This window comes from Schistocerca nitens, chromosome 10 (genome assembly GCF_023898315.1).
Source record: "Schistocerca nitens isolate TAMUIC-IGC-003100 chromosome 10, iqSchNite1.1, whole genome shotgun sequence".
NCBI lineage: Eukaryota > Metazoa > Arthropoda > Insecta > Orthoptera > Acrididae > Schistocerca > Schistocerca nitens.
In genome coordinates this window covers 54,580,618-54,608,062 of record NC_064623.1, presented here as the reverse complement: position 1 = coordinate 54,608,062, position 27,445 = coordinate 54,580,618, and the positions used below count along the sequence as shown (strand labels likewise).

The window sequence follows — 27,445 nt, the reverse complement described above, 5'->3', positions numbered from 1 at the left end:
GGGCATTGGTGTAATCGAGTGCCATCTGCAGAAACTGCCAACAAAAACCCACCGACTTTCCAATCCTCAAAATGTGCTTCACTAGTTAACGAATGTAAAATCAGACCACTTCAGGTCTTTGCTTGCCTTTCATATTATTGAACCTGGAAAAAGTACTATTATGTTAATGCCATATCAAAGATATTGCTTTCTGCCATGACTGTGGATAGATAACCAGAAATATCTTTATTATGTATTGTATTTGGGGACATCACCTCCCCACACACAGTGTCCTCCTCCAGCATCTACTACTGACTGGATCCCTTTACAGGGCGGGCGAAAGGGCGGGCGAAAGGGCGGGCGAAAGGGCGGGCGAAAGGGCGGGCGAAAGGGCGGGCGAAAGGGCGGGCGAAAGGGCGGGCGAAAGGGCGGGCGAAAGGGCGGGCGAAAGGGCGGGCGAAAGGGCGGGCGAAAGGGCGGGCGAAAGGGCGGGCGAAAGGGCGGGCGAAAGGGCGGGCGAAAGGGCGGGCGAAAGGGCGGGCGAAAGGGCGGGCGAAAGGGCGGGCGAAAGGGCGGGCGAAAGGGCGGGCGAAAGGGCGGGCGAAAGGGCGGGCGAAAGGGCGGGCGAAAGGGCGGGCGAAAGGGCGGGCGAAAGGGCGGGCGAAAGGGCGGGCGAAAGGGCGGGCGAAAGGGCGGGCGAAAGGGCGGGCGAAAGGGCGGGCGAAAGGGCGGGCGAAAGGGCGGGCGAAAGGGCGGGCGAAAGGGCGGGCGAAAGGGCGGGCGAAAGGGCGGGCGAAAGGGCGGGCGAAAGGGCGGGCGAAAGGGCGGGCGAAAGGGCGGGCGAAAGGGCGGGCGAAAGGGCGGGCGAAAGGGCGGGCGAAAGGGCGGGCGAAAGGGCGGGCGAAAGGGCGGGCGAAAGGGCGGGCGAAAGGGCGGGCGAAAGGGCGGGCGAAAGGGCGGGCGAAAGGGCGGGCGAAAGGGCGGGCGAAAGGGCGGGCGAAAGGGCGGGCGAAAGGGCGGGCGAAAGGGCGGGCGAAAGGGCGGGCGAAAGGGCGGGCGAAAGGGCGGGCGAAAGGGCGGGCGAAAGGGCGGGCGAAAGGGCGGGCGAAAGGGCGGGCGAAAGGGCGGGCGAAAGGGCGGGCGAAAGGGCGGGCGAAAGGGCAGGGGGGGGGGCGGCAACTTACAACAATTTTATGAATGTCTCACCTACAGTTAAGGCACATTATACAAGCAAGCTATTTGAAGGATAATATTTAAGCCTTTCAAAGGTTGCTACAGAAACTGGAGTATTACATCCTGAATTTTTGATCATGATTCTTCAGTCACTGATGGAAGCTAGAGGTGCTGCCACAGCCATACAGACCAAATAACTGGAAATCAAAGATGAAGATTCCTAAATGAGTATGAGTCAGAGATCAGTACCCTCAGAACCCACTAATGCACAATAACAACAATTATGACAGTATGTACAGTAGAAACACCAATGAGTAAAAAAAGTTTGTCGAGATTGCATCTGCAGAACGAGGAAATAATCCTATGGGAGACAGTACCTCATAACAACAAAAGCAACAACACCAACAACAACTGCAATGATGATGACACAGGTGATAGTTGAGTCAACAGTCAGGGTAGAAGAGATGATCATTATGATGATTTGTTCATGGGGTGCTCAACTGGGCCGTTATCAGTGCCTGTACAGACCCTTAAATTTACTGAGTCCAATCTCACCACTTTCATGACTGATGATGAAATGATAACTATACAAACACCCAGTCCACATGTGGAGAAAATACCCAACTGGGCTGGGAATCAAACCCAGGGCTCTGTGATCCAGAGGCAGCACTATTACCCACTATACTGGTTAAATAGAACAGACTTAGTAGCAATCACTTTTTACATCATGGTGATATAAGGGGATGGTATCCGATATACATTGTTCCATTTTGTATACATCTACACCTACATACATGATCTGCAAGCCACGGTATAGTGCATGGTTGTAGGTATCCCGTAACTCGAGTAGTCGTTTCCATTTCTGTTCTATTTGTAAACAGTGCAAGGGGAAAATAATAATCTGAATTGCTCCATTCAAGCCCTAATTTCTCTCTCTCATCTTATGTGAAATGTATGTTGCCAGCAGTAGGATCCTTGTGCAATCAGCTTAAAATGCTGGTTCTCTAAATTTTTTCGACAGTGCTCCTAAAAAAGAAAGTTTCCTTTCTTCCAGGGATTCTCATTTAACTTCTGTAATACTCACATGTTGTTCAAACCTATGGGTAAAATATCTTGCAGCATGCTTCTTAATCTTTTTTAATCTGACCTGGCACAGATCCCGCTAAGTCATTCACTCTGTTATTTTTGTAGGTGAGGTCTTGCTGTTTTGCATGAAGTGGTGTTCTGGTTATCAGAAGTATCGCATGTGGCAAGTGTGAAGATGTGAAACCTCACTAATTCAATCACAAAAAATAATTGATGCTACGGCCACAATTGTGGAGAAACAGAAGTTTGAATTGGGGGAAAGAGAAAAATTCATTGCTAATTAGGTTGGCCCAGACATACAAAGGTCATAAGCTGTCACATACACAGTTGTAGGAGTAGATCTTTAAAATTAACACCAAGCAGTATTGAATTACAGTGGTGCAAAAAGAGAGCTGAGTGTAAATGGAATTTGTGTGTTATTAAGAGCAGCTGCATCAAACCCGTATTTGCACTGAAGCCCACAACAAGAAAATGGTTTGAAAACTGGGTTTTGGGACAAGATGTTGGAACAGATTAACTGAGGTTTCTCACTCCATCTACATCATGAACTGAACTTGGACCCTTTGATGGAGGTACAGGTGAGATCGGAATGTCATGTTGTGATCATGAATGACGTTCTGAATTGTCCTCAAGACAACTTTCACACAGATTAAATTTGTGTGCAAGACTGGGGCTTAAATCCAGAAACTTGGCCTTTTATAGTCAAGGGATCTACCAACTGAGCTAGCCAAATACATCTCATGACCAGCCTTCAGACGGATGTCCAGGAGTATCTCATCTCTTAAATTCCAAATTTCACAGAATTTCTCCTGCATATTTTCTGGAACTAATACTCCTGCAAATGATCCCTCAAGCTGTGGTTAAGCTGTCCCTCCTAAATATCCTTTTTTTCCAAGAGTAGTAGTCTCAGAAATTATGAGAAAGAACTTCAGTAATCATGTATGAGATGAAGCCCTGGTGGAAGTACATACGTGAGGGCTGTTCGCAACTCTTGTTTGGATAGCTCAATCGGTAGTGCACTTGCCCTCAGAAACAAAAGATGCCATGTTCAAGACATTGAATCTCAGAGTTTCCATCTGTAAAAAAATTTATAGTTTATAATTATCTTGCACCCTGCAGCAGAGTGAAAATTCAATTTTTCAAATCTGTATAAATGTCATCAGGTTGAAAGTTCTTCAGATTCGGGCATACTGTAACTGGTTAATATTTTGCGATTCCAACGTCATGAAAAAGGGAGGTAGAGAAACAACGGGCACTAAAAGGATGCAACATATTATTGGCGGAGGTAATGAATCCATCCAAATGTAAATGCCAACCTGGTATCCTGGTAGTTTTGTTGCATTTACCACTGGAGGGCATACCAGTATGTCGGCACTGTGATGTTTATGAAATGTATTCACTGTTTCAAATATGACCAGCCATCAGTTGTATAATGGAATGACAATCATGAAAATTTCTGCCGTACCAGGACTAACCCAGATTTCTCCATATTGCACAAGGTAGCCTTACCATTAGTCTATCCAAGCACAATTCATGGGGAAACCCAAACTTCCACTTATTGTCAACCATGTGTCTTCAACTCACTCTTACATTCATTATGTATACTCCTGTATGGGTGAAATATTTTGATTGAAGCGCACATTTTGATTCAAATGTCACTTACCTGGTGTCAGGGGAGAGAGATGCTCTATGTTGTTAAGTAGTACAGTCCAATGTTCCTTTGGATAGGCATGCATGTCCAAAGCAACAGTGCATCATACTTCTGAGCATCACAAGCACTGCATTACCCCTCTCCAGTGTTCAGATTGCCACACTTCACACATTGTATAAGGAACCACAGGTAATTACGATTACTATAGAGTTATGACTAGCAGTTTTCTTCTGACTTCAATCAAGTCTGTCAAAGAATGTGCAACAATTTTTGTAGTCATGACAATATACGGGTGTAAAAAATATTCAGGTATGTGTTGATACAGAAACATTTTCTTAACCAAGACCAGAGGCTTTTTCTTCAATGTCACATCTGTGAAAGTTGTTGCGGAGTCATTTCACAGATAGAGGTATTGTGCTATGCAATGGACTGAAATTAAGAAGTTTCTGTACCATTTTCTTCATAACTAATCAAAAGAGTTACCTCAGTAATGCAGTTTTTTAATGTTAGGTCAAACTTTAGTCTAACTGGTTGAGCAAGGCAGGATGTAGGGATGACATCATGCCTATTTTCATGATTAACAGTTCAGTCCTTGAAGTGTGTTCTATGCAAAGACACTAATGGCTACTCTACTGAAGTCATTAATGACATATTTTATGTACTGAACAACAGAATCCCAAAAGATAAAGGTTCACCTCTATGCGACAGACTTGCAATCTGTCTCACCATTCAGGATAATACCATAATAATTACTCTATGTCACATATTGACAACATATTGACTGGTACATTGTTAAGCTGAAGGCTATTGGAAGTCAGCTTTGGAACTAGAGGATAGGAAATCAGTCACACAAAGCAGATAGCAGGCAGAGTGACAGTATTTAGAATAACATAGTAAATAGTATTCCTAGAGTTGTCCAAATAGCAGGCACTCTCACTAACTGTCCCAGGGTAGAATGTTCACTTCAGGAAATTAAATGGCAACTCCAGGGGTAACAGTGCTGTGACATCACTCCCCACTCATGAGATGCCTCAGGGTAGTGCCAAGTGACATAGAACATGGTTGTTGCAAGTCGTAATAGGAAGTGCAGTGACATTCAGCTTTCGTTGTTACAAAACTTGGAGTTAATTTAATGGCCAAGATCACCACAACCTACACAGTAGGAGAAGAGAAAGGATACAAACTTGTTAGCCAGAGGCACCAGGGAAGTACAAAGCCACAACGCACAATGCATGTAGAATCAGTGGATCGTTTGGCCAACTACAGATAAGGAGAAATAGTTTGCTACCACTATCCCTTAAAAACTTGCATTTTTTTATTCAGGGCAAGTTCTCAATCTGACCATTGGGGCCGCAACTCCTTGTCATTCATAGCCAGCCTCTACTTCTACATCTTAAACTAAATCTGTACTTTCCAAATCCACTGTGATGTGCATGGCAGATGGTATGTCCCATTCTACTAGTTAGCGTTTCTTCTTTTACCATTCATATATGGAGTGTGGGAAGAATAACTGACTGAATGCCTCTGTGCATGCAATAATTTTCCTAACCTTACTCTCACAATCCCTATGTGTGGGTTATGTAAGGGGTTGTAGAATATCCCTGGAGTAAACATTTAAAGCCGTTCCTTCAAACATTGTTAACAGACTTTCTAGGGACAGTTTACATTGAAGGAGTGATTAGTAGGCAATCATTTTTGTAGATTGATTGCACTTATCCGGTATTCTACCAATAAAGTGAAGTCTACCATTTGCTTTACCCATGACTGAACCTATGTTCTCATTCAGTTTCCAGTGACTCATTGATACAATAGTCAAAGAACATTCCATTCATTCATTCATTCATTCATTCATTTTGTGGAGTGCAAAATTTTCCATTTATGAACATTAAGAGCATTTGTCCAGGCTCTGCACCACGTAGGATTCTTATCAAGGTCTGATTGAATATTTATCAAGCTTTTCTCATGTAGTACTTCATTATATGTAACTGCATCATTTGAAAGAAGTCATTAATACACAACATGAAAAGCAGGAGTCCCAACACACTTTCCTGAGGCACACCCAACATTACTTCTATATTGGAAGATCACCCTCCATCCAATGTAACATGCTGTGTGGTACCTACCAAAAGCTTCAGTTAAGATTCAAGAAATCTATTTTCTCATTTGGAGTGGTGCCCTTGTTGAAGTTTGCACTTTACAGTGCTGCAAGTGTGATACAATCATTAACTGTAACCCTGCAGGCACAAACACTGTCTTCTGTTGTGCAGCCAGTTGCATCTTTTGCTTTTTTTAAGTTTTACAATTACCCTCCAGTGTAATAATAAGTTTGAATTCAAATTGTGTTATTCAGACAGATGAGCTCCTAAAACTCCTGCAGCTAGTAGCCTTTAGAATTCCAAAACCTGTGCTCTCATATATGCCCTGTGACCATTTGAGTGACAGAAGGGTTGATTGCTCTGATCAGCACCAAAGTCTGTCAATCTCCATTTGCTTCCAATCACTTGGGAAGTGCAGACTGACCTGATGCATGTCTTCCCTCTATATGATGTTATGACAACAAGTTATGGTGGTTGGTGATAAAGTGTTGCATTTTCAAAAATGTTTCATTATGTCAATAAAACTTTTATTTGATGTTCAAAACCCTTAAAATTATATACATCAGCTACATATTAGATTGTGAACTAAATCAAGATAGCTTTTTTTTTGTTCTTGCATGTGGGAATGGTGTAATTTTGATAAAAATTTAAGGAATAGGGTGGTGTCTACACTACTTCCACAGACTGGTAAGGTAACCCTTTGATCTTATTTGATACCTCAATATTGCCAACATATCTCCTGTTCATTTATCATTTTGCTCCATCATTGGATCAGCTGACACACACAAATGCTATGGACAACAGATTTCATTACAATCTTAAGCTTCACCTTCCGACCTATTCAGATAATTTGGTCAATGCTGTTTTGAGAATCGTTCAATTAATGCTGCCAAGAACACATCAGTATGGAAATATGTCAATGAAACAACTAAGGGAAAATTTCTATCCAGTGCTTTCACATCTAAATGGCATAGTTCAATCCAGAAACTTTCACACAATGTGAGTTTATGGGAAGTTACCTGAGCTCATTGTCTGCATACATAGATGTGTAAATTCTCCTGTGTCATTTTGATTTCATTGGTGGACTGTGACAGTCTATGTAATGTTGACTCAGTTTAGAGGCCACTACTCCTGGACCCTATATATACCACACAAACCCACAAAATATTCAAATGAAATATGTGCCATGAGTGACTGAAAAAAGTTTTATACCAGTAATATTGAAGTATATTTAAGAAAGCAGCTAGATGGACCATTTCTAGTATCAAACAGCCCAGCAATAATTGTAGGAAGGCTTGTCAGTGACATCAAAGGTACACACAGAGATGTCATCATTGACAATTGGTACACAAGCTGCCATTAATGGAAGACTTGTTGGAGAAAAATTACAATTCTCGGCACTCTTCACAAGAAGGAAAGGGAACTTTAATTTTGCATCTAAGAGATCAACCTGTGGTTTCAAAATGTTGCTTCCAAGCTAATAAATCCTTTGTTTGTACCCAACAAAAAGTAATTGTTTGCTGATACTCTATCTACAACACATGACATGGATGATATCGACCACCAAAACAGGGAAGCATTTTATTATTTTTTTACATTCACACTGAAGGAGGAGTGGATACTGTAGATAAAATAATTACAGATTATTCTGTTTCCAAAATCAGAAAGAGTTGGCCTATGGTGTTTTATAGCAAGCTAAACGTATCTGGGATAAAGTATCAAATTTTGTATTCACTTTCAAAACCAAAAGGAACCGTCAAAATTTGATGTGATTTTCTGAAGAATTTAGCATTTGCATTGACAAATGAACACTTGAAAAATAGATTGGAAATCTTATCACTGAGGAGTAAAATTCGGAGTAGGTATTAAAATCCATGTAGAAGAAATAAAAATTTTGAGGTTCGCTGATGACATTGTAATTCTGTCGGAGACAGCAAAGGACTTGGAAGAGCAGTTGAACGGAATGGACAGTGTCTTGAAAGGAGGATATAATATGAACATCAACAAAAGCAAAATGAGGATAAGGGATGTAGTCGAATTAAGTCAGGTGATGCCACAGGAATTAGATTATTGCTAATTGCTATTTGGGGAGCAAAATAACTGATCATGGTCAAAGTAGAGAGGATATAAAATGTAGACTGGTAATGACAAGGAAAGCGGTTCTGAAGAAGAGAAATTTGTTAACATTGAGTATATATTTAAGTGTCAAGCAGTCATTTCTGAAAGTATTTGTATGGAGTGTAGCCATGTATGGAAATGAAACATGGACGATAAATAGTTTAGACAAGAAGAGAATAGAAGCTTTTGAAATGTGGTGCTACAGAAGAATGCTGAATATTAGATGGGTAGATCACATAACTAATTAGGAGGTATTGAATAGAATTGGGGAGAAGAGGAGTTTGTGGCACAACTTGACAAGAAAAAGGGACTGGTTTATAGGACATGTTCTGAGGCATCAAGGGATCAAGGGATCACCAATTTGGTACTGGAGGGCAGCATGGAGAGTAAAAATCGTAGAGGGAGACCAAGAGATGAATACACTAAGCAGATTCAGAAAGATGTAGGTTGCAGTATGTACTGGGAGATGATGAACATTGTGCAGGATAGAGTAGCATCGAGAGCTGTGTCAAACCAGTCTCAGGACTGAAGACCACAACAACAACAATCCTTTCAAATTAGGTTTTGACTCAATACATTCTATTAATAAATCGAGTTACCAAAATTTTATTTCCTTTGAAATTTTCGTCCTAGTAGAAGGATGATTGTTGGACCTTCATGTCTACTAAAACGTACTCTTTGTGGCTCCTACCAGCAACATGTGAACACATTTGTTTAACTACTGTTGCATTTTTAGCAGTTACATGGAAGAATGATTTAGTCAACAAGAATGCAAAGCATACTCAATGTCAAGAAGTAAAGCCATTCAAAGCAGCATCAATATGCGCAAATTACTTACAGTGCATTTAAACCTTGCAGTCCAAACACGAATTTCTGAGCAGGAACAAAAATACACGAGTACACAGATGATGTGGTGAAAGCAGATTCTGTATCATACAGAATGAAATCGTATATGATGTCTGTAGAAACCCTTACATTGCTGCACCTCCACCACCACTATTGATCATTAGAGTAGTGCACTGTTCACTTGCTCTGTGCCCAGAACAGAAGCCACTGATCTCAATCCTGCACCTCTATTGCCTGCAGCTGAAACAGAGCTGTCCCTGGCAGGCAAATGTTTCTCATATAGCTACCTACCTTGTACGTATGCTGACACATCCTTACTCACTAACTAGACCATTTCTAACAGCCACACATTTTATTGGGTCCAGAGTTAGAAAACAAGTGGAAACAAGTAGAACTTTCAAACACTTAGTTTCTGTGACTGTTTCTTCTTGTGTCTTACCTATGAATGTGGTACCTCTACCACTTGCCTGGCAACTGTAATTTACTATGGCCACTTCGGAAAAATTAGCGGCTACATTGATGGTTCGGGCTCCACGATCACAGGTGCTACGCACGATGGTTTATTTCTGTCATACGACAACTCTGCTGAAGAAGTGAAACTCGTGAAACCTGGCTACACCAACACCTCATTGTATTGAGGATAATGGACATAGAAACTTAAGGGTTTGTTGGGGATTCCTGCCATGTGTGCAACAGTAGTTGTGCTTTAAACGAACTGGACTCTCACTTTTGATGAAACGTGTAGTTTGTCATCACCTTATAGTCACGAGCGCATCCAAATCAGTGTCGCTTGTGTAGAGTTTTACCAGCAATGCAGGCAGTCATGTCAGTCTCATCAGGATTAGGTAGCAGAGCTGAAGGGTTTGAGGGCTGTAAGTGACACTTTGTTACTAAAAGCTCCACAGAATATTATGCAGACTTTGCAGTTGATGCTATGATCATCTGCCTAGTGCCCAATAAGGAAATTCATCAGAGAACCCTTTGAAGTGAAGATCTGTCTTCAGAAGAAATTTTAATACTGGTCAGTCTCCAAGTCCCCCATGCAGTAGCCTACCAAATCGAAGAACCAGGCTACACATTTGCATGCTTCAGCACATGGCACAAGATGATGAGGAAGACATTGCTGTTCAAGCTGGAAAGCCTAGCCAAGATGGATAAACCCAATCATGATGCTGATGAGGAGACCATTTGGCACTTGCAACATATCCCTCTCTCTTTGTGCGGCATGAGGAGGCTGCTTGTCCCAAATGGTGAGAGTTGTGGGACAACAAAAACTACATGGCTTCGATTTGTCACACCCAGCTTACCTCAATATAAATGGACTTTGATATTCATTCCATTTCATTATTGTCTGCAGGTTAGAATGAACTTTTTATTTAAGTGTTTGCACTGAAGAAACCGCTATCTCCAAAAGTGAACACCAGATCAACCGTTTCACTCCTCTGCTCTCAGACCCACACACAGATCAGCTCCCACCATCAGCAACCATCAAATGCCATGTGGTAAGCTACAAACAAACAGCATATTCCAATTCTCACTCAGTTTTTGTCCACCACAGCTTACGTGGTTGAACAGACTGCAGATGTGTATTTGGTTATTAATGATACTGACACAGAAAATTTGTTTGGGTTCCATGCTTTTGTTACTTTTGAATTTTCTATTAATGAAAATATGTATCTTTTGTCAGATCTGGTACCTTATCAAGACCTAGATTAATTGTGTTCTGAATTTTTGGATTTGTTTTCTGGGGGATTAGGGTGTGTGAACAACTTCACAGGACATATCAATCTAACAATTTGGCTTGGCTGCATATTTTCACGTCCTTACATGAATGAGCACAACTGAATCTGTTGAGTCACCAGGCATAATTCGACTGCTTTAGACAAATGAGTGGGCTACACTATTAATGATCATCAAAAACACGTGTGTCACCTCCAACTTTGTGGAAACATCAAATTTATCAGAGTCCTGTTATTGACACATACCTTCTGCCATGAGCTGATGAGTTACTTTCAAAATTGCACTAATCCTATTCTCAAACTGTCTGGGGTATGGTCTCCCTGCAAGTTCCATTAAAAGACACAGTGAAACAATTTCTCAAAGTAAGCACGCATTTTGGTCTTCACGGACTCCAGGCACTGTCCATAGTGCGTGTGCGCGTGCGCGCGCGTGCGCGCGTGCGCGCGTGCGCGCGTGCGCGCGTGCGCGCGTGCGCGCGTGCGCGCGTGCGCGCGTGCGCGCGTGTGTGCGCGCGCGCACGCAAACGAGCGCGCGCACGCACACTGATGAGTGCCCGTGGTGCACCACTGTCATTGACTCTGTCCTAGGGTGGTACAGATGCCCCTGTGCTACCCACCATGTAGGTGCCTCATATGCCATCATCACAGTTCACTGTGAGCAGCATGCCCTCCGGACTATGTCTGGCCACCCTCCCAATGTGGTTTCTCGGTCCTTCGCCAGTAGACTGGTCCCCAAAAGCTGCAGTGGCTTCTCTCATTGGAGGGGACACTGAAGTTTCATTGACATGCCTACAGGTGCCTCCTAAACTGAGGCCAGTGGCTGCCATCCACCTGCTGGCACCACCTACGTTACCTCCAGAAACTGCAGCTTTCCAGTTCACAGTGCCACTCTCGTGGAGGAGGCCAGTAGCTGTGCATCTCTGCACACACGTGACATTCATTCCTACTCAGCAGTTCACACAAAATGGGAACTGTTCACACCTGTCATGACCACTTCAAAACTATGGACATGTCAACTTCAGTGCACCACAAAGGTGCTGGCATCTGGTCACTTTTCCCCCAAAGCAATGAGAGTTTGTAGTAACATACACACTACTGTACCTTTGCCATCACTAATGTAGAGTGTGTTGGTATGTGTGCCGATTTGGGTAGCGTGCTGTTCAGCTGTTGTGTGCCCTCACCTAGAACCCCGACCTCTGTCCAACACCTGAATCACATGCAGCCAAATGCCTAGTGGGCAAATGCATCTTATACAGCCATGTAGCAGCTCCAGCAGGAAATCTTGTGTATGGTCTCTAAACTGTATTGTACTTATGCCTTCACACCATGACTTAATAGGTATTGGGTTGGGGTATAATTTTGTAGGTTTTGTGTTTTGCATGTTGTTATTCCAATTGCTATGAATTTATTTATTGCTTATTTTTTAATTGAGGTTCACCATTGCTTGGTAAGGTCATATATTGTCATTTTTTCAGTTAAAGGCACCTTAACCCCCAATGAACCACATCAGTATACTTGAGAACAGGGAAGTACAATTATATGTGATTAGTTGACCATATGTTACATTTGCATGCAAAGGGGAAAATTCAAAAACTGTTTACAGGTATCGTGTGCTCCAAGCCAAAATCACGAAAATCGACAGGTATACATCTGTGCCTCACTGCTTGATTGGATTCTAGTGGTTCATTAAGAACACCAACCATTCCTATCCTGAATTGTCCCTGGCCTTGAGAAATGGTGTCTCTATGCTAACACAAGGAAAAGAAAGGAATGATTGTGTCCAGACAAAGCAGCAACTCCCCCTACAAAGATCTGCACACATCATCAAAAGATTCACAAAGAAAATACATTCATTTTCAACAACTATGACCTCTTTCAGATGCAATCCAAGAACAATTACCAGAAAGACTGTATGAAGTGATGCTGCTCCATGATAACCTCCATCATTCTGCTAGACTGACAAAAAATAATGTACAGGAGTTTGTTTTAGAAGTCATTCCAGACCAATCTTATTCACTTAATCTTGTGCACTCAGATTTTCACCTTTTTTGCTCTCTGCCTAACAACCTTCGAGGAACTTGCTTCCTTTCTTTCTGGATGAAAAGGCACTGTGAACATGGCTTGGTGAGTTCTTTGCCTCAAAACTACATGATTTCTACAGTCACAGAATAGTAAAGTTGCCCCAGTGAAGGGAAACACATTACTGGAGACTGAAATCTCTTGTGTGTCTTGTGTTTATCAAAATTGGGAAAATGATACGAACATATACACCAACCCAGTATTTGCTTTCTTACTGCCATGTCTTTCATCAAGTTTTCTCTCTGACAGATATAAGTGAATGTCAAGTTCAACACAAGCAACATATTAACAATTCAATTTGGAGAGTGTAAGATGAAGAAGTCTTAATCACATATAGAGGACATGGAAGAGAGAAAAAAAAAATCACACAATGAGATCCACACGTTGGACTGAAAAACGTGGAGCACTTCAAATGGCCTAAGAACAGACCAGAATTGTGTTTCCAGATGTACCTGTGTGAGTTTCAGTCCCCCTGCTGTCATGCACAAATGGAAATTGCATCTTTCATTCTGATTTCAAAGCTCCTGCTTTCTACACATTAGTTTGTGTGGTGTTTATTTCCTTTTCTTTTGTTTTGTAGTTGGGTGTAAAAGCTACTATAATGATATGCATCCATATCAGAACTATACAACATGAAGACTAAGAGAGGAGGTAGAAACAACTACACTCTAATCACAATCAATGGAACAGAAGAATGCTAAAGAGAGACATGGAGAAAAGTGTATAAAGTATGCCATAGAGGAATGGAGGCCCTGAAATAAAAATTAAATGGTCTTCGCTATATTGCTTTTATGGATAAAAAGTAACACGCGGTCGACAGCTCGCTTGTCGTTTGCTAAAACGGGTGATAATTCAGATGGAAAACTCAAACAGGAACAGAAAGTGTTAAAAAAATGCCATTCTGTCAGGAAATGCCTGACATTTTAACATTGCACCCAATGTCCACAACATGCTGGGAGAGCGCCACTTAAATGGCGATGGCTGAAAAGGCAGTGCAAAATATGCAGCCTAGATAAAATGACCACCTCATTAAGGGAGGGCTGACAGGAGTTTGTCCAAGCCACAGGGAGAAGTTTAATAACCCAGAGCTTAATTCCATTGAATGGAGAACCAGTGAAGCTAAAGTGACACCACTTCCTGAGAGACGGTGACACAGTGATCATTAGAAGGAATGTAAGAACCAATGGGCTGAGGTTCAATTACTGCAGCCTTAGCACCAGCATCAGTAGCCTCGTTTCCTGTCACACCGACATGGGCATGAACCCACGTGAACATCACAGTGGCTCTATCAAGAGTGATCAAGTGACAGTTTTCCTGGAACAATTGCACTAAGGGATGGGCGGTGTACAGCCCCCAGAGGCTTTGAAGGGTGCAGACAGTGTCGGACACATCTGAAAAGCCTGTGTCGCCAAATGTATTTAGTGGCCTGATACAGGGTGAAGAGCTCTGCTGTAAATACTGAACAGTGCACCGGAAGCCAATAACTAAAGACGTTGGCACCAATGGCAATGGTGTACCCGATACCACGGTCAATCCGAGAACCATCAGTATACACAAAGGTACAGTCGCAGAGTTCCACGGGAAAGTCATGAAACTGAGGGGGATAGAGTGAGGCTAAAGTAGTGACCTCAGGATGAGAATAAAGACCAAGGTAAACATGGGCCACCACATAAAGCTGAGGTGATGAAGGTTTCACACCCACTGGGAAAGTTGCAGGGAGCATAAAGTTAAGCTGCCAGAGCAAGATCCAGATACGAACTCCAGGAGGTAACAGAAGAGGGATGCACCCCATACTAAGATCAAAGGAGACATGGGATGGGTGGCCATGCATGGCAGACAAAGGGCACGCATACTTGCTGAGGAGAAAATCATGGCACAAGGGAAGTGGTTGTTCAGCAGACTCTCAACCTGGCTAGTGTAAGAGATGCTGGTGGACATAAAGATGCCACAATGGTGGACAGTATTGAGACAGTGTAAGGGTGATGGACTTGCAGATGCATACACAAAAGACCCATAGTCTAGTTTCAGCCAGAAAAGGCACTGGTACAAACTGAGGAATGTAGATCGATTTGCTTCGCAGGAAGTCCACTAAGGACACAAAGGGATCACATACAGCGTGCTCCCTGCTAAGACACATTGGGGGACCAAGAAAGTTTCCTGTCAAGTAGGAGTGTGAGACATTTCATAGTTTCATCAAACGAAAGAGCATCAGGCCCAAGTTGTGAAGATGGTGGGAGAAAAAATTTACACCAGAAAATCATACAGATGGTTTTGTGAGTGGAAAAACAAAACCATTTGTCTATGCTCCATGAGTAAAGATGATTGAGAACTCGCTGAAGATTCTGCTCAATGAGACTAGTATGTGAAGAACAGATATGTTGACTGGCCTTCAGGGATGAAGAAGGAGAAAGAGGAGCCTCAAATATCCAAGAGAAGGAAGGGTAGGAAAAGGTCAATGAAGGAAGGAAAATAGGCATGATAACCAGTGGTGAGACTGTTTGTATGTCAGCTATGGACAGTGTACAACATTCCCAAAAACAGACCAGACATGTTCCCAAAGAGGATAGACATGCAGCATGAAAGGGAAAAGATGCTGCTAAGGCTGGGAGCCTGTGGTAGCCAAGCATGAACCCACCAAAGAGCGACGAGTCCCCTGGAGGTTGTGAGCTCAAGGTTGAAGAGTAAGGTGGGCATTATGTCGTGAGCAGAGAGTACTGTTAATGGATGGAATAGGAGTTTTGTTAATAAACAAAATGCACAGTACACATCTTCAACATTGGCAGTTTTGTGATATTTAGTGCAATACAGATACTGAGCGAATCTGCCATGAAAGCAAATGGAATGCAATAACTCTGAAATGAGTTACTGGAGAGCACAAATCCCTTATGCCAAAGTACTGAAGAGGTAACCCTGAATAACCTCTGAAAGCTGGTTGGCAGAGGACTGTTTCACTGTACCTGTGCAGTAATGCTGAATCTGTCATACGACAGATTTAAACTGGAGTCGGTCTGTCTGTCCTGTTCTGATGATCTTTCTTCATCTGTTTCTATGCGTATCTTCTCCTATGTCGTCCATCACTCCAATTGTTTGTTGTAGACAATTCCCACACAGTATATGTCAGAGGCAATACTACTAACTGAAAAGATGAAATTGATGGATGGATGGATGGATGGATGGATGGATGGATGGATGGATGGATCAGTGAATAACTGACTTTCTTGCTTCTCATCAGCAGAGTGGCAGTAGCTCTAACAGATGCAAGAGCAGGGAGACCCCAATGCTGTACATTGGCTACTCTTCCTTTGGCTGCCCCATTCAGCCGCTGACTGATACAGGTGCAGTATGGTACATGTGTGTGTTCGCGGGCTAAACCACAGCTGCTCAACCACAGCTGCTCAACCACATGGAAAAAATGTGAAAGTGGGGAGATGTTTAAAAACTGTCAATTAAAACACAACTGACACAAAAGGAAAACTAGGAGACACAGGGGTGTATGTGGCTGTCTGACCACTTACAAAAAACACTGAAAAAGTATTTATAGGTAGGAGCTCCTTGAGGTGCAGGAGTTGGTCAGATAGTAATTTAATGAAGCAAGTGAATTTTGTAACTCCCCATGAAGGGTCTACAAGTTATTCATCTAGAGAATGAGGAAGTCAGATTTTATTTGAGGGGGGTTATGAAACAGTCTGGCTTTCAAGTGTTCCGTAACCCCCTTGATGTTCACATGGATGTTTAAATCTTAATTCTTGTGTTCAGAGTGGTTTCTGTCTGTTACAGTAAAATATAGGCTGAGTAATACTGAGCTAACGAAAAAATGGGGATTCTATTAGCAGTCACAAGAAATGTGTGTCACAAGACCAACAACAACAACAACAACAACAACAACAAAATAAACTGGATTCTGATCAAATGGCAAAAGCTGTTAACTTAGTGGGGAAAAGAAAATGCAATATTTTAAAGCTGCCACAATGTCCATTGGATGACACTTTTGGTTGGCTAAGTCAGAGAAGGTGGCAGCAACAATGAAATTAGCATGTAGAACGGTGTTACCAGTGAATCTCCACCTAAGCATGGAAGTCTCTTATCTGCAAGTAGGATTCATCATGTTCACTTAGACTCCCTTCTCACTGCACCTGTAAGATTCAGCCACTGGATAAAATGTTTATGGGACTGCTGAAGACCTATTACAGTGAAGAAATCTGGCAATGACTGAGGATGGAATAGAACACTAGGACTGGACCAACTAATGTTGCAGAACTCTGTGGTCAAGCCTATATGAAAGTTCAGGAGTACTTATTCCTGATGTGGAACAGGTGCTTCTGGATGCCATGACGAGCAATGGTTTTGGCCAATTGCAGATGGTGGCTCATGTTGGTACTAACACTGATCTGATCCAAAGCAACATACACAGTGTGTCTGCTTTTTGGCAGCTAGCTGATATGGTAAAGATTGCCTGTCTTGCTATTTGAAGGTGGAGCTCTATCAATAGCATCATGACAGAATTGACCATAGTCCTTTGAAACATACCACCAATTCAGCTCTGTATCAGGGGCTATGACAGTCCTGCACTCAGTCTGCAGATTCTCTGACTTGCACCTTATGGTGGTGTGTTTCCTGGGTTATGCTTAATATGTCAGGGGACCACTACACACAGGAGGTGCCTACTTGGATATTGGGGGATGTGTGGAGGTGAATGGCTGTCTTATTATGTTAGAGGGTCTCTGTAACCTACAGAAAGGTTGACAGTTTAAAACAGTGCAGAGCAAAAACAGGATGAAGATAGTTTTAGATATAGTCAGTATTGTAACTGTAAATTATTGTGGCTGTGTTGGGAAAGATCCAGAACTACAATCACTAATAGAAAGCACTGAAGCTTACATACCTTGTTTTACCAACCACCTGAATGAGTTGCTGAACAGCTCAAAGAAGAGCTTAGCCATTCCAAATAGGTACCCCATTCATACAAATACAGTTGGTGATGACTTCAATCTAGCCTACATATGTTGGCTACAATACAAGTTGCAAGTTGGTTTTAGGTATGTCATCCGACATACCAAAAGCTTTCTCAGAGAAGTATTTACAACAATAATTATTAGTGCAGGTGCCCACATTAATTGTAAATTATTGTAGAAGCATTGCTGACTACTTATCCATAAATAATAATGAGCAAATAGGGAGCATTATGATGGATACACAGGTTAGTGTCCACACGCTTATTGTAGTGAGAATAAATGTTGTAAGATCCAAACACACAAAAATAAACGTAAAGTATACATATAGAAATGCAGGTAAAAATGCACTTGACATCTTTCTAAGAGGCAGCCTGAACTCCATCTGATCTGACTATGTAGGCCTAGACCAGAGATCATGGATACAAATAAATGGAATCAACGGCAGTTGAGAGCTATGTACAAAATAAATTAATAAGAGGTCCCACGTAGTACACGAAACAGACAGATCAAAACACTATTACAAAAGCTATGAAGAAATGCATGCCAATTGTAAAACAACGTAAACTCCCAGTGCGAGAGGCTTTTAGTAGTTTCCACAATGAAACTGCCCTTAGAACTGGCAGAATCGATAGAGGTTCTGGTCGTATGTAAAGTACAACAACACCAACATGGAATCAATACCTTCACTGTGGGATAACAATAGTGATGTTACTGATGAAGTGAGACTAAAGCTGAGTTGCAGAAAGCATAGTTTTCTTTGCTGAAAGAATTTCAAAAAGCAAGAAAATATTCCAGTATTCAAATCAAGAATGAATGCGAATATGAATAACTTGGTAGCAGGTATTCTCCATGTTGAGAAGCAGCTTACATTACTCTGGCCTGGATTGCATGCCACTCAGGTTTGTTTCAGAGTATGCTCATACAATAACTCCATAGTAATCATACACACACATTTGCTCTAGGAAAGCAATCTGTTGATACACAGTCAGTATGGATTCTGAAAATGTTTTTCTCATTAAACAAGGCAACACATCCACACTTTGGTTCCACAAAGTAACAACTGAGATTGACAGGAGGATCCAAACTAATGCCATATTTTTAGGTTTCCAGAAGGCTTTCGACACTATTCCTTAGACACAACTTCTAATAAAATTGCATGGTTGTAACATCTTAGTTACACACTGGATTCATGATTTCCTGTCAGAAAGGTCATAGACCATAATAATGTATGGAGAGCCATCGAGTGAAATGGAAGTAATATCTGGTGATCACCGGAGTGTTATAGGCCCTCTGCTGTTCCTGATCTACACAAATGATTTAGGAAGCAATCTGAGCAGTCCTCTTAGATTGTTAGCAGATGATGCTGTCATTTACTATCAAACACAGTCATCAGATGATCAATACGAAATGCAAAATGATTTATACAAGATATTTGTATGGTGTGAAGAGTGGCGATTGTCTCTCAATAAGGAGAAATGAGATCATCCACATGAGTATGAGGGGATACCCACTAAATTTCAGTTTGACAATTTATCAATCTAAAGGCTGTCAATTAAGCTTAATACCTATAAATTACAGTTACAGACGAATTAAATTGGAATGATCATATAGACAATGTTGTGAGGAAGCGAAACCAACAGTTGCAATTTATTGGCAGAACACCTGGAGAGTGCCACAGGTCTACAACAGGGACTTCATATAATCAAGCTTGTCCATCATCTTCTGAAGTATTGCTGTGCTTTGTGAGATCCGCATCAGATATTATTGACGGAGGAAAAACATCAGTCCATAGAAGAGCCACACAATTAGTTACGGGGTGGGGGGGGGGGGGACAGTGTCATGGATATAATAAGCGAATGTGTGTGGCAATCATTAAAACCAAGATGATCTTCATTGCAGTGAGATCTTCTGATGAAAGATCAATCACTAGTTTTCTCCTAATGTGAAAATATTTTGTTGGCACCAACCTACATATGATTATATTCACCACCACCACCACCACCACCACCACCACCACCACCACCACCACCACCACCACCACAAATTAATTTAGAGCTCACATGGTGTGACTAAAGTGTTCATTTTTCCCCATTCTGTCCATGAATGGAACGGAAAAGATAGCTTGAAGGTCGGCCAATGAACCCTCTGCCATGCACTTTATTCTGAAGTGCAGATCAGTCATGTGGATGTAGATTGTGTGAAGCATCACAACACCGATACTGTATTTTAATGTTAATGGCTTGTTTCTCCTACTCATCCACATCCACTTACATTTTTTACATGTAGAACAAGTTGCTGTTCACCATACTAAATAGAAATTCAGTCCAAGTCAACATGTATCCTCCAAGAGTTCCTAAACGATAATGTTTCTGTGTATTACAGCGTCATTAGCAGATGGTACTCTAGGTAAAGTGGTCAAATGGCAAAGCAGCTGAACATAATGCATGTAAGTGTAGAAGAACATAAATTTATCTAATTGCCGAGGGTTTGATAGTTCTAATAAAAGTTGAAAACAGCGATAAGCTGCAACAGGATGTTAACTGCTACACGAGTCATATCAACAGTCTGGCAGACCACATCTGCCAATAAGATTGTGGCTTATTTGGGTTCTTCTGTTGTCTACAAACATTTACTGCAACTGTGTGTTCTTAAGGGTGATAAAGTGGAGAGTAGGCCTGTTACAAAATGCAGTGGTGTTTGACTGTGAGAGGCTATGAAAGAGCTTCCCACTGGTACACTTATTACATTTAATACACCACAGAAAATCTTGTTCCTAGAGACTGGATCCTTGGTGACAGAACTCAGAAATTCACATGAGTGGCACCAAACAAAAGAATTGTGTGCAGTGTCACTGCTGCAGAGAGATGCTATGTATGCTGCTGTAAAAATTTTCAACCTCCTTCCCATTGAGCTGAAAACCTTATGTAGTTTTCTCATATAGTTCAGTTTTGAATAGTTATTTACTATTCCATAACTGTATCTTTAATGACTGTTGTACAATATGTTTATAAACTACTTATCCAACATAAGAGATACCTAACAATTTTCATAACTGACGAAAGGTTAGTAAAATTATTTCAGGGAGCAATGCAGCTTCACACGTGCACATGTCAACCTTAAAGGACCCTACACGTAATCTCTGGGTGTTACTAAAAAACCAATACAACTAGCTAACCTCCTGACTACATGAGAAGTACATACCAGTCAGGGAAGGAATGACTCTTCACATCAAAAGCTCTTTACCAGGACCTGACACCTACAGAAGTGAGACCAAGTATTAAAACTTGTCAACTCAACAATGAAGGCATTAGTTGAACCAAATGCCAAATTCTAGGAAAGATTCTGTTTAAGCATGTTATCAACATGGTTGTACAACAACAAAGTCATACTAATAATGGAGATCAGGTACATACAGGAGGAAAGTGTCTAGCAAGCATCAATGTACAGTAGCATGTGTGGCAAGAAAGGTCTGTAGAGGTTGTGGGTGGTGGCTGTGCATACTGGAGAAGAAAAAAATCCACCGGAAATCCACAGACTGTGACATAGGGTGAAAAGAAATAAAGAGCTTCTACTGCACAAGATTAATGCAGCATTAGACAAAATAGGGACTAACATTGACAATGCACCTCAAACAACTGTAGATAATGGAACTTTCAGGACAATAAAAAAGGGCACAGTGTGTTCACCTTGGTTGGGTTCAAACAGTTCAAACATTTCAAACATTTATTTCAGAAACATTAAACCAAACAGGGCAAAGTAGACATGTGCATTAGCCACATGTAATGTTAAGCAAATACCTGGACGATTCGTTTAACTAAAATTTATTCCAATTGTGAAGAATTTAAACCACCTTCTTAAAGAAATTTTGGTTCTGTGGAAAAAAACAGGATTGAAAATGAAATACTTCCAACATATGCCACAGACAGAGTGCAAAACCAATGGCCAGATATTCCAAAGCTGAAGTGGTAATATGTGAAGTTATGATACAGTAAACTAAATGAATTTTGGAAGCGGGCCATTCAGAAACTGAAATTCTGAGAAATGAGTCAGAACACAACCTAGTGGAAACCTGTCACTGAAGTGAATAAGGCTTTATAGAGGAAGGAAAAAATGGAAACATGAATACATTTTAAAGCCTTTCATGCAAGCAAGACGGGAGCTATTACAGAAAATCTACATCCTTGCATTTTGAATATTTCCTGTTTATCATTTCCATATTGCCATTGCTGTAAACAATAAATGCAATCTCACCAAAGGCCAGGCACTGTTAGATTTCAGAATTCAAGAGAGTATGTACAAGCAGAGTGTATTCATTTTTGGATCACTTGATACCAGTTTAGTTCTCAGAGTTGGCTGATTCTGAATAGCTTTGTAAATGCATTCTCTCACACTTCCTTCCACTAGCCAGACAAAATGAACAGAAGAGGAGATAGTTTCAGGATTCATCAAGGGTAATGATTAGAGTGCTCCATACATATATATGAGCTTGGGAACTGCATCTTCAAGTAAGTCTGAGGAAATGCTGGTCTGGAGGAGAATAAGAATGATTATGATGCTCTGACTGGTACTCAAAGTGTGAATCAAACATTAGTTGACATGCCTGAAACTAAACGGGAGGAACAGGTAAAAATATAGGGTGTTATGTTGATCTGTTTGAAGAACACCTGGTCCGATCAGATGATGCACTTGTGAAACTCGAGTTAAGAATCATGAGTCATTCCATAGCAAATTGTACCCAGTACCCTTGCCCTAGAAAGCAGTAGTTAATAAAGCAATTAAGAATATGTAGGAGAATCAGATAATTTATAACTCAGGTAGGTAATGTTCTATTCCAATCCACACTGTAACAAAAGAAGATGGCAGTATGCATTTACTAACTGATGCTCATGGAGAAATGATGCAGTTTACTGTACAATGTGACCAACTAGAAGACTAAGGTATAGCAGGCAGAACACAGCCTTTCTGTGGAGTGGAAGTTGTTACCAGTTTAAAAGAATGGCCTTCGGTCTGTCAGTATCATGAGTGGCCTTTATGACAGCACTTAATGAAGTTCAAAGAGAAGAATTATTGACACACTTAACATTATGTAGGTGGTATACTAATTAGTACTGCCTTTAGGGTGCACACTTAGATATTCTATGCCACGTAATTGAAGTATCTAGTGGAGCAAGAGTCACATTAAGGATGGATAAATAAGTATTTGCCAAATCGCAAAACAATTTCCCTGGACATGTAATTTCTTTGTGTGGAATCAAATCTGATCTGATGAAAATGAAACCAGTGACAAATTTTCCTCCACAACTAAGCTGTAGACAACTGAAAATCTCTCATTTCATGCAATTTCTATCACAGTATTCATCCTCAATTTTTTTTATCTTCACAAGTCCATCTCCATCTGGAAATGGAATAAGGAATATCAAGAAGCATTTGAGTTAATTAAAAACCAGCTGCATGAGGCACCGATACTTCATCATCCTGATTTAAGAAGAAATTTCTACATTGGTACTGATTACATTTATTCTTACTGATTGCTTAGTACATTTAATCCAACACAGGAAATTAATATGTGTATAGCAATCTCTGTAAATAGGCACATTAAAAGCATTTAGAAACATTCTAGAGAAACACTCCAGATCTTTGCCTTCTATCCAATCGTAAAGTTACTGAATCACACTAATAGAGAGGAACAGTGGAAGAATGGAAGTGCGCAAACATGTCTAACTTCCCTTACATTGCAAGGCAACCAGTCAATGGGAGTAAACTGCTATATCAAACCTACTGCAGCTCACTATCTTGGTAATGACCAATCAGATCTGCCAACATAATTACAAGCAAATCATGTAGGAACCGCTTATGGAAACAGCTGTCTCCTGCTTTTGATGGTATTTGTGGGTCTTTGGATTGTGGTAGTTCACACTCACATGCTCCGAGTCCTGTATCCACTAACAGAAGTTTGTATTCAAAGAACAACAGTTAACAGACGCTTTGTATACTTGGTCCCCTGTATTGCAGTGATCAGTATCACAAGAAGAATGAAGCATGTGTTGAAGTAAAGATATGACACAGGAGAATGAAGAAAATTCCATACCTGGGAACTGCTAACATTAGACACAAATTAATGGATTGAGTTAATGATTTATGATCACCCAACAACCATGTACACAAACAAGATCTACCCTAACCACCGTTCATATACCCAAAATTCTGAAATGTTAGTAAGAAATGTGCATAGAGTGGACATGCATGGACACACGCATTTGATGGAGAAAAACCTGTAGCCAATGGCTAGTGTAATAAAAACAGACAAGAGCCCTAATGATGATACACTATATTAATAACTCAAGGCTTTTTTGACATAATAAGTCACTTTACAATCAAACGGTATTGCGAAACTAACTTTGTATGCACAGAAGTCACTTACATAACAACGAATGATAATCACTTATTTAACTAATGTTATTGCAGTAACTGACCTTCAAGTTAAGTCTTACACTGTGGTACTGGAGATTCAGTTGTATATCCAGGAACTGAGTACCAGTCACAAGTTGCCTAATTAATACCTTCGAGGAACTACAAAGATATTTTCCTTAGTGATTGATGGACTTAAACACAACAAGACATTTTTAACGTAAGGTTTTGTGTCTTAGCGAGTAGATATTGTCCAGTAGTACAGTGGGAAACTGTGTGCTTGTCAAGGCAGTGTAACATTATTTGTTGAGTATTTCAGCATGAGTGCACTTACAGACTTCTGATGACTTCAAGCATGTAAGGAAGAAAAAGTTAAGCAAATGTTTGCAATTATGCTTTAAGTGAAACATTGAGCTCATTAACTTATTTGCAAACCAGTCAGAAGATTAACTCCTGTGTATAAAAGGGCATCAGAGTCTGAACAATTTGAAATTTGTTGATACCTTTACAAAATCCAGATGGTAAGGTACTAAATTTTCACTTATGAACAACAGGAGCATGCAAATATCACTATAATTGGTGTACATATGATTATCACAACAGGGATGATATTATGAATACAAAGACATTATTGCAGTAACTTGTGAACCACAAAAAAGTTTGTTCTAACAGAGTAAGTGTAACATATATACGTTCTTGCTGACAGCACATGCACTCAGGATATATTTATGAATTAACTATTGTAATATTACCTGTTGTGTTTCAGTCACATTCTCTGCCACTGTAATAATGAATTTAAAAGGGAAACATGGAAGTCGATAACTGACAACTCCAAACTGGGGTAATATTACTACAAAAATATCTAAACTGAGAATCGTATGGACTTCACCAAATAATGATGTTTTTGTATTATTGCATATTTATATCGATTAGGTAAGACTAAAGCAAAGCTTCTTAAGTGCGAGATTTTTGTGACTATCGAGCCTCAGTAAGTCTACACTCAACACATGCCATCCAGCTAGTCACTAAAAATCCAGAGTGTTTCACAATTCCTATTACAGAGAGGTTCTAGAGGAAACTTTATCCACCAGGTTTCATTAATGAACCCATGTCTGTTAATGTACAAAATCCCTTCTATAACTCTTACACACCCGTAATAGGAATTCTGACATGCCCTGGGTACAGAAAGAGAAATCTGTGGCAGTTTTACAATAGATTGCATATTTTACATTAAATGTATGTAACACCAATGAAAATATCCCAAGAGCATATGGTATTTAAGACTAAATAAATAAATGACCAAAATAGTGACTTTACCACTTCTTTTATCCATTTAATTCTGAAGTTATGGGATGCTGCCTAACTACACCAGGTCTCACTGGGTGTGTTTTAAAATATCTGGAAGGGAATTCCACATCTGAAGTGCAGGGGTAACACTGGCAACTTGCACAATATTTATTTTAAGTTGGTTCCTTCCACACCAGACAGTGATATCCATAACCACTTAACATTGCATTCAGACCAATATGAAGTTCTGTGAGTAACTACAATGTCAATGCGTGATGGAGAATCCACAACTTGTAGTTGATGAAACTCGTGAACTACCCTTCATACATTTGTGCTCTGGCTTTTATAATGCTGATGCACATTTTTGGGAAGGTGAGGCATGTAAATGGCTGGAAAAAGTGTGATGCTCAGCAAGTAGGGCTTCTGATGTGAGACAGTTTGGTGCCTTCCCCAAGTGATAGGCTGCAGGTAAAGGTACTTCAAGGCATCTGTCAATGCTAGCTGGACCTTGTGTCATCTTCCTGTTAGCAGCCTTAGAGAACATTCACCCATGACGACAATTATGGACACCAAAATACAAATGATAGGAGCAGGGCAGACATCCATGAGGTCTGGGATGTGAGACATTACTCTGAACACAGTAGCATCTGGGAAACTGTTTAGCAAGAAGATAGTCTCTTGTGAGGAGATACAGCAGTGCCTCATATACTTTCAACACTGCTCCATCACAAAGTCCTGTCCTCATTTTTATTTCAGTCTTCTCCAAACATCTGGCACCTCCAAATTACTTTTGTGTCCATCAGGGATGTCCAGCCTTTTGCACAACTTCACGGAAATTTAATAATGCTCCACCACAGCATGATCATCACTCTGTTCTGATACAAGCATTGCTAAGGGTTTCTGCAGACACTGAGGAGATACAAAACAGTATCACAACTACTTCCTCTTCATCTTGTTCTTGTTCTTCAATAGATGAGCATGTCCTTCATACATCAGAGAGAAGATTAAATAAAGAAAATGAAAGACACCCTCTGGCCTCGCAACCTAATACCATTGGGGTCGAAAAGATCAAGAGTTGGTCAAGAGAGACCGACAAGAAAGGAAACAGAATATGTCTGACACAAGTAAGTGGAAGTAATGTCAGACATTTCTAGAAAGGTGATAGTGACATACATATGACTGTTCTGTTTATGGCAAGTGGTATTTGACCATATTTAAAACCAAAGATCGGGTCAGATTTAATACTGTGAAATTTAAATGTTTATGCTGGGCCAACAAGTTGAAACAATGCCATGTTCTCTAACATCGCAAGTACATTGTTTGGTCTTGATACAATTAACAATGGGTAGATGTACAGAAGTGCAACATTAAATTATTCAAAAATGTAACATCACTTTATGCACTGATGTATGCTGTTAGATATTCCTTCGAAGTAATACCTTGCTGATATTAAATTTTTTGAAATTTTATTTTTACAACACAGACACATTAATGAAATATAACATGTAACAGGCCTCTGTAGTCACTACAGGCTACAACTCAGCTGACATTAAATAACAAGTTTTAAAAGAAATTTCTTGACACCTATTAAAATTGAAATAACTATGCAGCTTGTTTGAGCTGATCATAATACACAAAATAGTATGTCCTACATTACTAAATTGGAACATCGGATTGTCCAAAATGCTCAATTATATGATGGATATTCAGTAAGTAATGCAACAATTTTTCAGAAAGCAGGTTGGTTCTATTCGGGATTCAATAACACCATATAATTTCCTATGGTCTTTGATACAAAACCTGAGTTTTCAACATAATTTCTGTTCAATTTGATGGCCTTATGCCACCTTACAGGGAGGACTTGTATGCCTGTGAGACACAATTCTAATGATTGACGTTGGTGCCATCTTGTTGCTTCAACAACTACCCTATCATCCACACACTGCTTTTTGTAGAGAGCGTCCTTCAATGGATAATTCTTCCTTGTCCACACAACAGTCTGGATATTGCAACTTCTGGCTTTCGTTTCTT

The 27,445-nt window shown here is 40.7% G+C and overlaps 1 protein-coding gene across 1 annotated transcript; it reads right to left on the bottom strand.

The window, feature by feature from the left end:
- Positions 1–304: 304 nt before the first annotated feature.
- Positions 305–11,328, bottom strand: LOC126209858 (mucin-1-like). The gene is made up of 3 exons (XM_049938985.1): positions 11,175–11,328; positions 10,935–11,009; positions 305–1,158 (listed from the first exon to the last, which is right to left on the bottom strand). Exons 1-3 carry the CDS (start codon positions 11,326–11,328, stop codon positions 305–307), a joined length of 1,083 nt encoding a protein of 360 aa, XP_049794942.1.
- Positions 11,329–27,445: the final 16,117 nt, after the last annotated feature.

Excerpts from the sequence above, each read along its gene's own strand:
- LOC126209858 (XM_049938985.1), bottom strand. The coding sequence starts at position 11,328 with ATGGCATATGAGGCACCTACATGGTGGGTAGCACAGGGGCATCTGTAC. Across the intron at positions 11,010-11,174 it reads ACACGCGCGCACGCGCGCAC|GGAGACCATACCCCAGACAG; the intron begins GCGCGCACGCGC and ends TGGAACTTGCAG. Across the intron at positions 1,159-10,934 it reads TCATCAGCTCATGGCAGAAG|TTGCCGCCCCCCCCCCTGCC; the intron begins GTATGTGTCAAT and ends AATTGTTGTAAG.